General features: G+C 40.9%; 1 protein-coding gene across 1 annotated transcript in view; it reads right to left on the reverse strand.

The window, feature by feature from the left end:
• slx4ip (SLX4 interacting protein) overlaps window positions 1–14,086 on the reverse strand; it is a 117,372-nt gene that overhangs the window by 23,812 nt on the left and 79,474 nt on the right. The window contains 1 exon segment of the mRNA XM_068044329.1: window positions 4,801–4,878. Coding sequence (XP_067900430.1) covers window positions 4,801–4,878 — 78 coding nt within the window.

Here is a 14,086-nt window from a genome sequence, read left to right on the forward strand (position 1 = left end):
TTCTGATTTAGTGGGGAAGGAAAGGGGGCAAAAGGAGATTTTTTGCTTTCTTCAGATGTGATAATACGCCCTTTAAAATCTTTTAAATATTAACGATGGCTGCCTTTTTGCTGTGTGAAAGTGCCAGTGAATCAATTCTCCCCCACAGAAGGCAGAAAATGGAACATGGTATAAACATATACAATCAATTCCAAAGCGGGTAGAGGGTATACATCTTGGTATGTGAAGGATAGTTTGAAGAATGTGGTAGCCCCGAAAGATAAGTAATTGTATTTTCTTGTTGATCCAGCATATTTCACATACTGTGGGAGTTTGACCTACTAGTGCCCAGGAGAAGGAGGATGGCCTGCTTGCTCAGTCAGTACAGACCCAGCTAACTGCAGATCATTCTTGGCTCTAAACTCCAGACAGCAACATCTGGTAAAAGAATGAGAATTGTTCCGAGTATCAGGCTTAACTGGAGCTGTCTACTGTAACTTTCTTAAAATCAGCCCGAGGTAGCAGAGTGGCTTTTAGCATTACTTTGAATGTTTCTGATATGAACTGATAATGTAAGATTCAATAAAATAAAAATCAGAGGAGAATCTAATTTTTCAAAAGTAAATTGTGCTAGGGAAAATATTTATGGTAAAAAATATAGAGTTCTTTGCAGTGTGTTTAGAACTGTTATGTTAATCAATATGTTGCTACTCCAACAAGGAAGGAAGCACTACTTGACCTGATCTGGCTAATTAAATGGAGTAAGTAGGCAACCTAAAAGTGGGGGAACATTTGTGAAACAGTGACCACAATATAGTTAGGTTAAGTCTAAGAACAGAAAAGGAAAAAGGTAAATTGAGGACAAAGACACTTGACTAAAAAAAAAGCAAATTATAGGAAAATGAAAATGCATCTTGCCCACATTATTTGAAAGTACAAATTGGCAAATAAAACTAGATCAGCAATGAGAAATAGTTAGAACAGGAAGGGTAAAAATTAAGTATATTCCAGTAAGGAACAAAGGGAATATATGGAAAGTTGGGCTTCCATGAATAAATAGGGTGACTACATCAAATTTGAAACTAAAAAGGCTAACAGCCTTATGGAGAAAATACTAAAATTAAAGCCAGGATAAATATATATAAAGGAAAGTTACAAAAGGGAGATTAAATAGATCAAGAGGGATTATGCAAGAAAATTTGTAAAGTATATAAAAGGACAATAAAAAAGGTTTCTACAGGTACGCTAGTTCTAAGGGAAGGAGGGCATGATATTTTAAAGGGACTCTGACCACATTACCAGCCTAGACAATTCCTGCCACAAATAACAGATGCTGAATGAAGAAATATTTGTTTTATAAATTAACAGACTGAAAAAAGACAATTAATGGTAATGCTTTGTTTTTAAAAAACATGGGAGGGGGAAGGACCCACTCTTTCATTATCATTGTTTATAAATGCAAATATATTTTATTTGAATTTATAAGAAGGTTTTATCATTATTTTTGATACAAATTCAATGCTGACTGAGTGCAATTGTGCTACTGCTAACTGGACTATAGACCATTACCAGCTACCCATCTGTTAAGTATTACAGTGCAACATCATGCCTCATTCCGGCACATTATAAAATATAATCTAAATTGTTCTCAGGTATTCACTCTGATAAAAGTAATGAGAAAAATTCAGTTATCACGCTCCGTTTACAAGATATTTAATACATTTTTACCATTAACCCTTGGAGGTCATTCATTCAAACTTATGATCTTCATAGAGTGAGCAGCAGGTCAGACAAAGTTTTACAAGTTTTGTTCAGCCAATCAGTCTATATAACACAATTCGGTTCTTCAGACTAGCTCGATAAGATGTGTTGGAAATGATTCTTGTTCATAGAAAAATGGGTGCCACCACATACTCCGAATATAACATATTCTATTTAGCCCTGTGCCACAAATAGTAGCTTCCACAAGAAAAACAAATCTCAACTCCAAATTATAAGTAACTGAGAATACTCACATTAAAAAGTAACCCAATAGAAAATAAACTGAAAATATATTGGGTTTCCTTTTGCTGTAGTTTTATGAGTACACCAACATTATAAATGTACTTGCAAATTTATTCCTTGTGCATCTTCAGTAACCTACTAGCCACTCATATTAAAACTAATAGATGATATACTAGAAATTACTATCAGTGACAATAGCAGATGAACGCTTTGCACTATGGTGTGGCATTTCTATGTCTATTATTCCAATGGAGGCGTTAACTCACTTATATTAATTAGGCCAATACCTCCTGTAAAATAGTGGTCAGAGTGACTTTATATGACCAAGTTACACATCTATCTGCTGAGAAAACATCAGAGGTTAATACATATTTAACTAGCAATTTGATGTTGATACTAAAAGGAGGGCCTCCATCACTAGGTTTTTATTTAATAAAAATTAATAATGATCCACCTCTAAAAATTGTAATTTTTACTAAGGGTTAAAGCCCTTTAAATTTGGCGCCGCGCCTGCGTGTTGGAAGGCCGCTGAGTTCAAAGCGCGAGGCACAACTAAAATGCAGCCCATGTAGTCTGATTAAGAAATGTTGCATAATATGTGCATAGTAATGATAATAGGTTGTTTCTCAGACTCTTGAAATTAAAAAGACTCAAGCTGAATGTAGCTTAAAAAGATAGGCAGTCTAAGTGCCACTCTAGAGCCATACAATCAGTAGGGCATAAGAACATACAAAAAAGGACAGGAAAAGACCAGTTGGTCCATCAAGCTTGTCCCATCATTGCATACAACCAGCTGTCCATCCTGCTGCTGCTAATGTTATGAAATCTTCTCGGAGATGCAAACAAACTGTCGGCCAATTTAGATGGGAACAAAACCACTCTGGGAAATTCTTCTGTAACTCCCCAACGTTATCAAGCAAGCTCCAGGAGACTGAGCTCCGTTAACTCACCTACCACCTATAACTCAAGATGGCTTCCACCCACAACGGACTTGTCCAACCCCTTCAGCTAAATCTATGCTTTCATAACTTATACTGATGTCCCTTATATATCCTTTGCTTTTCTAACTCAAATAACCTGCCCACGTGGACAGAATCTAATCCCTTCATTAGCTTATAGCCGTCAATCATATTCCCTTCAAAGTCTATGCCTTTCCAAAGTAATAAGCCCATCTCTCCAAATCTTTGCTGATAACTAAGGTCCTTAAGTTAGGAATTGATCAAGTGGGCCTCCTCTGAACCTTTTCCAGGGCTTCGATATCCCTCAAAATGTAAAGGAACCAAAATTGGATACAGTACTATCGATGCAGCCTGATCAAGGCTTTTTAAAAGTATCCTAACAATATTTCACAACAGCCTCACAGCCCTGGTCATAGACCTCCAAAGATTCATGAACAACTCCCAGGTCCTTCTCCCACTCAGCAGCTTTGAATGTACAACCCTGTAAGGTGTCCACAGGCTTGAAATTTCCCCAGCCCAAATGGCTTACAATGTGTTTACCTATAATGAAAAAGACCTCTGTCATACAGGGGGGCCATTCCTCCACTGTCCTCCATCCAGCTGCAATTTTTTTCCCCCCATCAAAGGTCTGAACTCCCACATATATATTAGTCATCCACAAACTAGTGTTCTCCTGATGCCTTCATCCAGCTCATTAATAAAGATTGTGAACAGTGCTAAAGCCAATTTCTGCAGGACTCCACTACTGACCAGCCCCAATGGATGACTGTTACCTTTATTAACTCCCTTATGCAAGTACAACCTAGTCACTATCCAACCTGAGATCTGCCACAAAACCTCACAAGACACAACCTTACTTAGAAGCCTTTTGTGAAGCACTTTATCAAAGGCTTTTTACGAACCTAAATACTCAATATCAACCATGCTTTCATTACCCATCAACTTCGTAACTTCCTCAAAAATTCAAATTGGTGACACTCCTTTTCCAGAAGCTTTGCCTATGATTTCCTGATAACCCCTTCTCCATCAAGTTAATCATATAAAGCATCCTCAATAATCCCTTCTAGCAAATTGCCAACAACTGAAGTTAACAGACCTGCAGTTTCCTGGTACTGATCATTGTCCTTTTTAAATATAGGCATCATGTGGGCCTCTTTCCTGTACGTGAGAACAACCCCAGACCTCAGTGAGCTACTACATATATGAGCCACTACATGTATGTGCCAATATAACACAGCTCATGTTGCTTTAAGAGGTCTAATTCTAGCAAGGACTATTTCCCCATTCACTTTTACACATACAATTTTAGCATCAGCTGTTGCAGCATTGATAACTTTGCACCATCTTCCGTAGTGAAGAGTGATGCAAGGTACTCATTTAAAACTTCAACCATATGTTGGGATTCCACCCAAATTTGCCCTACAGAGCTCCTCAATGGTTTTACACACAGTCACTAATGGTCTCTTAATGGCAGATTTCCAATTTATAATATGGTTTTGTGGTATTGGGTGACTCTGAAGCAGTTCTTAGCCCAGTCTCAATACCATTTTCTGTTTCCTATGGAACTACTCTGGGATACTGCCTGCCTGCCAGTGATGTTACCAAAGTGCTGGCTTATTCAATGGTTATCCTCACTTTCCTGTCATATTCTATCCTGATCTTGGACTAGTTATTTTTCCTTTTACAGTAAAGTACAGAAAAGAAAATCCAACCAAATGTACTTTAAAAAAGAATGAAAAATGCATTAAATATATTCAGTAGAACAATGCTAAAATATGCATAACAAAAGCTACATTTAACTATACCTAGCATTTTCTGGTTAAAATGTGATCAAACTTCTAATTAAATGTGTACATACCACAATACCGCTGTTGTGTGATACATCTCAAGTTTGCATGTCTCTTCATAAAGTAAGCAGCAAGACGGAAATTTTGTCCTACAAAATAAATCATGTGAAAATAAGTGCATTGTAGAAAACATATTTTGAACAAATCATCTCATGTAATGAACTGCTGCCCTGATATGCCTTTCACATATTTTCAGAACACCCATTTCATTTACCTGCAATGTTCCTAGATTAACTTGTGGCTGGATCACATCCTTTTCGACTGCATTGAGGTATCGCTATACTCATTCTAATTGGTTATATTGCATTATAAACTAGGGAACAAGGCATCTGCTGTCTTTGAGTGGCTAGGGCTCTAGGGTTGCTGAGCCTCCTGTGAATGAGGTGCAGCCTTTCAGAGACTGGTGCCTGGCATGATGAGCACAAGCATGGTGATTGGAATTGTGCTTCTGTTCTCTGAATTGACCAAAAGAAAAATTAAACAACGAAAAATAGTCAACTAAATCTCAATTTATGCTATTCAATTTCACCATGCACCTTATAAATATTATGGGACTGACACCTGTTCTGCCAGAATTGTGGTGGCCAGGACGTCGAGCTGTCACTCTGCCCCAGCATTGATCCTGTCTTAAATTCTGGGGGTGGGTTCATTAGCCATTCCCTGTATTTCCACCCACCAGGAATATCAGAGTGGCATTGCGTTGCTCCACTGGAAAGGTTGGCCAATGAGTGGATTTTCAAATAAATTCTGCTATCTCTTGCTGCCACTTTCTAATGGAAATTGATTGGGCTGTGTCAGGAAACTAGCATTCGACCCCTACTTCCATGATTATCTAGAAAATATGCCTGCATTATTCAGGGATAGTTTTGTCTGGCTGCAAGAACAGTAGAAGTGGTGGAATTTCCAGTGGAGGTGTCATTCCCCCAACTCACTTTACTTCAATGATATCACGTAGGTGCAAGGAACAGCCCCCTCCCTCCCCCCTTAAGAATTTTTGTTCATCGACAAAAAGGGGCAGAATCCTGGTAGTACCATATCCTGCCCCAAATTTCCACATCCGGCCTCCCTGCATGAACTATCTCACCCTCCCACGCCCAGGAATTGTGGGGCCCATAATCATATATGTAGTCTTTTCCAGCAATGACAACTGAAGAGTACAGGGCGTGGAATACTCCAGTATTGTTGCCACGGCTGCTCCATTTAGTACAAATTGAAGACAGATGTGGAAAATATTTTTTTTCTCCCATACAAAGTGCAATAGTATAGTCTACTTTAAAGGGTACACTACCCAGCAGTCTACAAGGACTAACTAGCCTCAGCTGTGACAGACAACCATGAGTTGAGATGCCAATATTTTATTACAGGTTGTCATGCTAACCTACTGCATTAAATATTGTACTAACCCAATTTGTGAATGGAATTTTGAATAGCTATATTTAAAGTGTTGAAATAGAAACAGAAAGTGATGAAAATACTCAGCAGGTCAGGCAGCATCTGTGGAGAGAGAAGCAGAGTTAACATTTCAGGTCTGTCATCAGAACTGGAGAAGGTTAGAAAAAAAATTAAGTTTTAAGCAAGTGAAGGGGGCTGGGGGGTTGATGGGGAAGAGAACAAAAGGGAAAGTGTGTGATAGGGCAGAGGGCAGGAGAGATTAAATAACAAAGCTGTCATGGGGCAAAGAGCGTGTTAATGCTTGTGGGTGAAAGACAAAGCATTAGTCCAGAGAGAGTGTTAATGGCAGAGTATTGAGCAACTCCGTCCACATGAAAAAACAGGCACATGGTTAAAAAAAATTTTTTTTAAAAATATTTTAAAAAGACCAGTCATATTCTGAAATTGCTGAACTCAAGGTTAAGTCCCCAAAGCTGTAGAGTGCCTAATCGAAAGATCAGGTGCTGCTCCTCGAGTTTGCATTGATGTTCACTGGAACACTGCAGCAAGTCAAGGACAGAAATGTGGGCATGGCAGCAGTGGGAGGGGATTGAAATCGCAAGCAACCGGAAGCTCAGGGTCATGCTTACGGACTGAGTGGAGGTGTTCCGCAAAGTGGTCACCCAATCTGCATTTGGTCTCCCCAATGTAAAGGCGACCGCATTGTAAGCAACGAATACAGTACACTAAATTGAAGGAAGTACAAGTAAATCACTGCTTCACCTGGAAGGAGTATTTGGGGCCTTGGATGGTGAGGAGAGAGGGGGTAAAAGGGCAGGTATCACATCTCCTGCAATTGCATGGGAAGGTGCCATGGGAAGGGGACAAGGTGACGGGGGTGATGGTGGAGCGGACCAGGGTGTCGCGGAGGAAACGATCCCTTCGAAATGCTGACAGGGGAGGGGAAGGGAAGATGTGTTTGGTGGTGGCATCATGCTGGCCTCCAGTATGCCTCAAGTTTAAATCTTATGGCCTCTTCCTCCCTATCTCTGTAATGTCCTCCAATCACACAACTCTCCTGGAACTCCACGATCTCTGATTCTGGTCTCTTGTGCATCGTCCTTTGGCAATTATGCCTTCAGCTGTATTGGTCGCAAGCTTTGGAATTCACTCCTGAAACCTATATGCCTCTGCACCTCTCTCTCTCCTCCTTTAACACCCTCCTTCAAACCGACCTCTTTGACTAAGTTTTTAGTTACATCTAATATTTCCTCCTTTGTCATTTTTTTTTTGTCTGATTACACTTCCATGAAGTGTCTTGGGATGCTTTTCTACATTGAAAGCATCATATAAATACAAGCGGTTTTGTACTAATTGATCACCTATGGCACTGCACATGGGGATTCAAGACCAAGTATAATCAAGGGAAGGCAGGTTGGTGGAGGTGGAGTGGGGGGGGGGGGCTGCAGGGAAGAGTTGGAGGGGTAACTGGACTAAGGTGAATCAACAGAATTCAGTTCCAATTTTAAAGTCAGATGTTCTGCCCTTATTTTTCTCTTAATACTTTGATATTATATATTACTTATGGTTAGATTGGAAAACCTACAGCAATTTAGGAAGCTGGGAAGGAGCGTTGGTTGGAGCACTGGGGTTTCTATGCAGTATAAACCAAGGAACCCTGGCGAGTGGATACAAATGCTCTGGTCTCTGAATATCAGATTGACATCTAGTGGGGAACTCCCATTCAATGAGAGTGGAGTGATCCACCCCAACATAGCCACAGCAAGGAGGAGATCAGAACTATGGCCTCTGAATACTGGGTTAACATCCAGCAGAGTACTCGCGTCCGACGGAAAGGGAGGGGTGACTTTCCCATCGCATCTAGTCAGTTCTCCGGGTAGGGAGTTGTGAGTAAGGCAAACGACCTGTCCACATAAAAAGGGACTTTGGTTGCAGACACAACCCAGAGTATGATCTACTGAATGTGAAAAGCAGTAGAAGAAATGGGTTGTCCAATGTGTTGCTAAAATGGAAGAAAAGGAGGTGGCATGACAAGGAACTGGGAGACTCAAACTGAGGCACTGCAGCACCATTAATGGTGGGAGGGTGTACCTGCAGTGTGACATCGGCAATTTTCATTACAAATGTGGACACAAAAATTGATGATGTGAAAAGTTGACAACAGGAAGAAAGATTTTGTGGACAGGAAATGTGCATTGACATAAGTTTTTTTTAGATCTAACTTAGATATTTAATTCACACTTGTAAAAGAACACACAATTAATCATTTAAAAAGGGTTTTAATTTAGAGCATGTGTGTTGAGCAGCCAAATATCAGACCAAAGTTCAAATCCCAGCTTAGATTGACATCAAGATTTTGCAGTTTTGAAACAGTTTGCCAGTATCTATATGGATTCCTCAAAAAATCTCAATGGAAAACATTATTGCCTCTACAAACACACAACTGATCAAGGTGAGTTGGATCACTTCCCTGAAGGAAACAACATTTCAGCACTTATTAACAGTGGACATACAAGAGAAGAAAATTAGACAAAAGAAAAGCATGTACTTATTTTAAATTTGATTCAAAAAATGAATTATGCCACAAGTCCACTCTCTTTCGCTTACCATTCAATGAGGTACTGGATGTGAGGACAAGGACTTTAATGCCCTCTCTAATCTAAAGCTTACAATGGCAATTAAGATTGATCCCATAGAGAGAAGTAATCAGAGTGAAGCCTCACCACCTTATCAAGTTAGTCTGCTGTAAGCGCCTAGTTAAGGCTAATTATAACAATATTAGGCAGGAACTGAAGAATTTAGATTGGGGCGGCTGTTTGAGGGTAAAGCAACATCTGACATGTGGGAGTCTTTCAAACATCAGTTGATTAGAATCCAGGACCGGCACGTTCCTGTCAGGAAGAAGGATAAGTTTGGCAAGTTTCGGGAACCTTGGATAATGCGGGATATTGTGAGCCCAGTCAAAAAGAAAAAGGAAGCATTCGTAAGGGCTGGAAGGCTAGGAACAGACGAATCCCTTGAGGAATATAAAGACAGTGGGAAGGAACTTAAGCAAGGAGTCAGGAGGGCTAAAAGGGGTCATGGAAAGTCATTGGCAAACAGGTTAATGAAAATCCCAAGGCTTTTTATACATATATAAAGAGCAAGAGGGTAACCAGGGAAAGGGTTGGCCCACTCAAGGACAGAGATGGGAATCTATGTGTGGAGCCAGAGGAAATGTGCGAGGTACTAAATGAGTACTTTGCATCAGTATTCAGCAAAGAGAAGGACTTGGTGGATGATGAGCCTAGGGAAGAGAGTGTAGATAGTCTCAGTCATCTCATTACCAAAAAGGAGGAGGTGTTGAGTGTCTTGCAAAGCATTAAAGTAGGTAAGTCCCCAGGGCCTGATGGGATCTACCCCAGAAAACTGAGGGAAGCAAGGGAAGAAATTGCTGGGGCCTTGACAGAAATCTTTGCTTCCTCATTGGCTACAGGTGAGGTCCCAGAGGACTGGAGAATAGCCAATGTTGTTCCTTTGTTGAAGAAGGGTAGCAAGGATAATCCAGGAAATTATAGGCCGGTGAGCCTTACGTCAGTGGTAGGGAAATTATTAGAGAGGATTCTTCGGGACAGGATTTACTCCCATTAGGAAACAAATGAACTTATTAGCGAGAGGCAGCATGGCTTTGTGAAGGGGAGGTCGTGTCTCACTAATTTGATTGAGTTTTTTGAGGAAGTGACAAAGATGATTGATGAAGGAAGGGCAATGGATGTTATCTATATGGATTTCAGTAAAGCCTTTGACAAGGTCCCTCATGGCAGACCTTGAAGTCACACAGGATCAGAGGTGAGCTGGCAAGATGGATACAGAACTGGTTCAGTCATAGAAGACAGAGGGTAGCAGTGGAAGGGTTCTTTTCTGAATGGAGGGATGTGACTAGTGGTGTTCTGCAGGGATCAGTGCTGGGATCTTTGCTCTTTGTAGTATATATAAATGATTTGGAGGAAAATGTAGCTGGTCTGATTAGTAAGTTTGCAGACGACACAAAGGTTGGTGGAGTTGTGGATAGTGATGAGGATTGTCAGAGGGTACAGCAGGATATAGATCGGTTGGAGACTTGGGCGGAGAAATGGCAAATGGAGTTTAATCCGGACAAATGTGAGGTAATGCATTTTGGAAGGTCTAATGCAGATGGGAAGTATACAGTAAATGGCAGAACCCTTAGGAGTATTGACAGGCAGAGAGATCTGGGCGTACAGGTCCACAGGTCACTGAAAGTGGCAACGCAGGTGGATAAGGTAGTCAAGAAGGCATACGGCATGCTTGCCTTCATTGGTCAGGGCATAGAGTATAAAAATTGGCAAGTCATGCTGCAGCTGTACAGAACTTTAGTTAGGCCACACTTAGAATATTGCGTGCAATTCTGGTCGCCACACTACCAGAAGGACGTGGAGGCTTTGGAGAGGGTACAGAAGAGGTTTGCCAGGATGTTGCCTGGTCTGGAGGGCATTAGCTATGAGGAGAGGTTGGATAAACTCAGATTGTTTTTACTGGAATGACGGAGGTGGAGGGGCGACATGATAGAGGTTTACAAAGTTATGAGTGGCATGGACAGAGTGGATAGTCAGAAGCTTTTTCCCAGGGTGGAAGAGTCAGTTACTCGGGGGCATACGTTTAAGGTGCGAGGGGCAAAGTTTAGAGGGGATGTGCGAGGCAAGTTCTTTACTCAGAGGACGGTGAGTGCCTGGAACTTGCTGCCGGGGGAGGTGGTGGAAGCAGGTACGATAGCGACGTTTAAGAGGCATCTTGACAAATACGTGAATAGGATGGGAATAGAGGGATACGGTCCCCGGAAGTGCAGAAGGTTTTAGTTTAGGCAGGCATCAAGATTGGCACAGACTTGGAGGGCCGAATGGCCTGTCCCAGTGCTGTACTGTTCTTTGTTCTTTGTATTCTAGCAACCGGATTCTGTTAGCTTGTCCCCAAAGAAACTCATTCATGTGAGAACCTTGGAAATGTAAGGAGATGATGCCCTAATAGATTCTTAAAACCTTATCTTCTTCAAACAGATTCTGTGAGCGCAAGAGCAGGATTTTTGGCCCCTTTCTTGGTATCAGCCACTTTGGCGGGTTCGGGGCCCAGCTTGAGGCAGGCAGCCAGTTAGACTTGTTAAGTGCCTTGTTAAGGGCTGTTAAGGGAAGCCGACTGGGAATTTCCAGTCGGCCTCCAGATTCCTGACGCAACGGGGGCAGTTCAACTGCCTGGAGGTGGGAACCCAGTGACAGGCCAGGGTGCCAATGCTCCATGCAGGCCTTCCTGGGTGCATATGTCGTCAAAAGCTGCCCACATTGCCCTCCCTTCCTTCTCCCCCACCCACAATGGTGGCCTGGCCATTCTCTCTTTTAATTGATTTTTAAAAAAAATGTGCTGAGGGCACCTGCATGTTGAAGTGCCCTCTCAGGTAACGTACCATTCATTACAAGCTTCTGTCTGGCCCTCCAGCTTCGCAAGCCCGCCTGGTGCCCTTAATTGGACAGGGAACCTGTCTCCATGCCAATTAAAAGGGGGGCCCTGTCAAAATCCCAAAGAGTGACTCTTCCCCCTCATGAACGGATTCAGGACCTGGAAACAGTCTCAGTTCCTGTTTCCCGCCTCCAAACCAAAAATTCAACTCCAAGAATTTAAAAATACTTTAGCCAGGCATCCTAGATTGAATCTGTATCAACCGATGAGATACGTTCCTCAATAAAAAGAAAAAAGAAACTTGCATTTATATAGCTCCTTTCACAACCACCACAACCATCTCAAAGTGTGTTACAGCTTCTGAAGTACTTTTTGAAGTGTAGTCACTCTTGTAATGTAGGAAACATGGCAGCCAGTATGCAGGCAGCAAACTCCCACAAACAGCAATGTGATAATGACCAGCTAATCTTTTTTTGTGATGTTAACTTAGGGATAAATGTTGGCCAAGACACTGGGGATAACTCCCCTCTCTTATTCAAAATACATCCACCCAAGCAAGCAGATAGGGCGTTGGTTTAACATGTCATCGAAAGATGGCACTTCCGACAATGCAGTGCTCCCTCAGTATTGCATAGGGGTGTCAGCACAATAGGTAATCAATTCCTTTTGGCATTAAGACCTAATGACGAACTCTCACAAGTGTGTCTACAAGTCTAATTTCTTTCTGACGTTATCCAACAGACTATCAGTAATGGGCCACTATAGCAAACGCATTTTTAGAAAATAAAAATTACCAAGACAATGATCTAAGAAAATGGAGGGTCAAAGCTAAAATCATGGCAGGCACACAAAGGTAATTAATCTCACAGTGAATAAGGCACATCAGCAATAGATGTAGCTTCAGGAAAGAATGCTTGACTAATATTATATGCTAATAATGTATATCTTCCTACACTTTTACAGGGTAGTCTTTTAAGGCTTCTTCAACAAAATACAAAATAACATGAAAAGCTGCATCCAATTTGACAGAAACGAAACTATCAATTTCTGACTATTCACTGATTAACTATATATAGTTAATAACCTTATGAGGTACAATAATCAACAAGTAAATGCAAACTTATGAATTTTTTTTGAAGATCAGTTCTAAGCTACACAACATGTAGATTGCTGACCACACTGGGCTTTGGAAATAAATGTTTTCAGTGAATATCTTTATTTCCCAGGAGATTGCACAGTTACATGTCTCCGCTTGAATCTGGGAAGTGGTCAAGTATGTCTGAGCATTTCAAGTCATGTAAACTTTCAAAATAACTTCACCAACTGTAGAATGATGTGCAATTACTTTTAGTCATTTTTGGCAGCTACCTTCAGCCTTTTTCCAGCAGTGTACGTATCTGATACACTGACTGTAATCAAGTTACACCATTTTAGGAGATACTACAGTTGCTTATATTTCAAAGTTACAATCTTAAAATTAAATCGTTTTGTTATGTTTAGTAAACCTAAGAATTAGTCAAGATGAAAATTTAAAAAACCCTTTGCTGCATATTTCTTCAGCCTTACTTTTAAAAAATTGCAATCACAGCCAAACAGACTTCAGCTACATAACACTGCCAAGTGGAGAATGTGGTACACTATGCGACACTGGAAGCCCTCTCCCACGGCTATTAGTGACCATTCATCTGGGAGCCTGGGAAAATGCCTCAAAGCTGCTGAGTTATCTGGAGCAGCCTGGCAGGTGTTCTTGTCCCAGTGGAAATCTGGCACCTGCATAACTCGACCACTAACACCAGCAGTATTTTCTCTAAACTGCATATAGGACTAAAGGAGGCACATTGTCTTCGTGTAAACAGCCAACATACAAGTTCACAACTTCAAGAAATACAAATTCAAGGAGCACTTGTCATTTTAACTACGCAGTTTAATCATTTTGTTCTTAAACTTTCAGCAATTTTTCAATCACAATCACATAACTTACTGTGCAAGTTGGAAACACTGGGGATAACTCCCCTGCTCTTCTTCAAAATACATCCTTTACAAGGATCCACCCAAGCAAGCAGATGGGGCCTCGGTTTAATGTCTCATCCGAAATTATTAGCTATGTATTAACATAACTGTAAGTAATGGTACAAAAGACAATCCATATTCACCCTAAGGGTACTGAAAGTCTTACCCAAGCAAGAATGAAAAATAAAAGCAGTGCAAAACAGGAGGGGTATCCAAGCTGCATTTATAAATTTGTGTATGATAATTAAACCTACTTATACAGACAGAGTGCATGTAGTCTGATAAGTAAATTATTCTAGAAATGAAGCAGATGTGCTTTGATAAAACCACCTCAAATAGCCTGTGGACATCTGGAGAGATTATCAGTGTAATCACTTCCAATGCTTCATGTCTGTGGTTCTTTGTCATGGATACAGAAAGTGCTGGTATACTGTTGGTAGGTATCTCTTA

This window comes from Heterodontus francisci, chromosome 13 (genome assembly GCF_036365525.1).
Source record: "Heterodontus francisci isolate sHetFra1 chromosome 13, sHetFra1.hap1, whole genome shotgun sequence".
Classification (NCBI taxonomy): Eukaryota; Metazoa; Chordata; class Chondrichthyes; order Heterodontiformes; family Heterodontidae; genus Heterodontus; species Heterodontus francisci.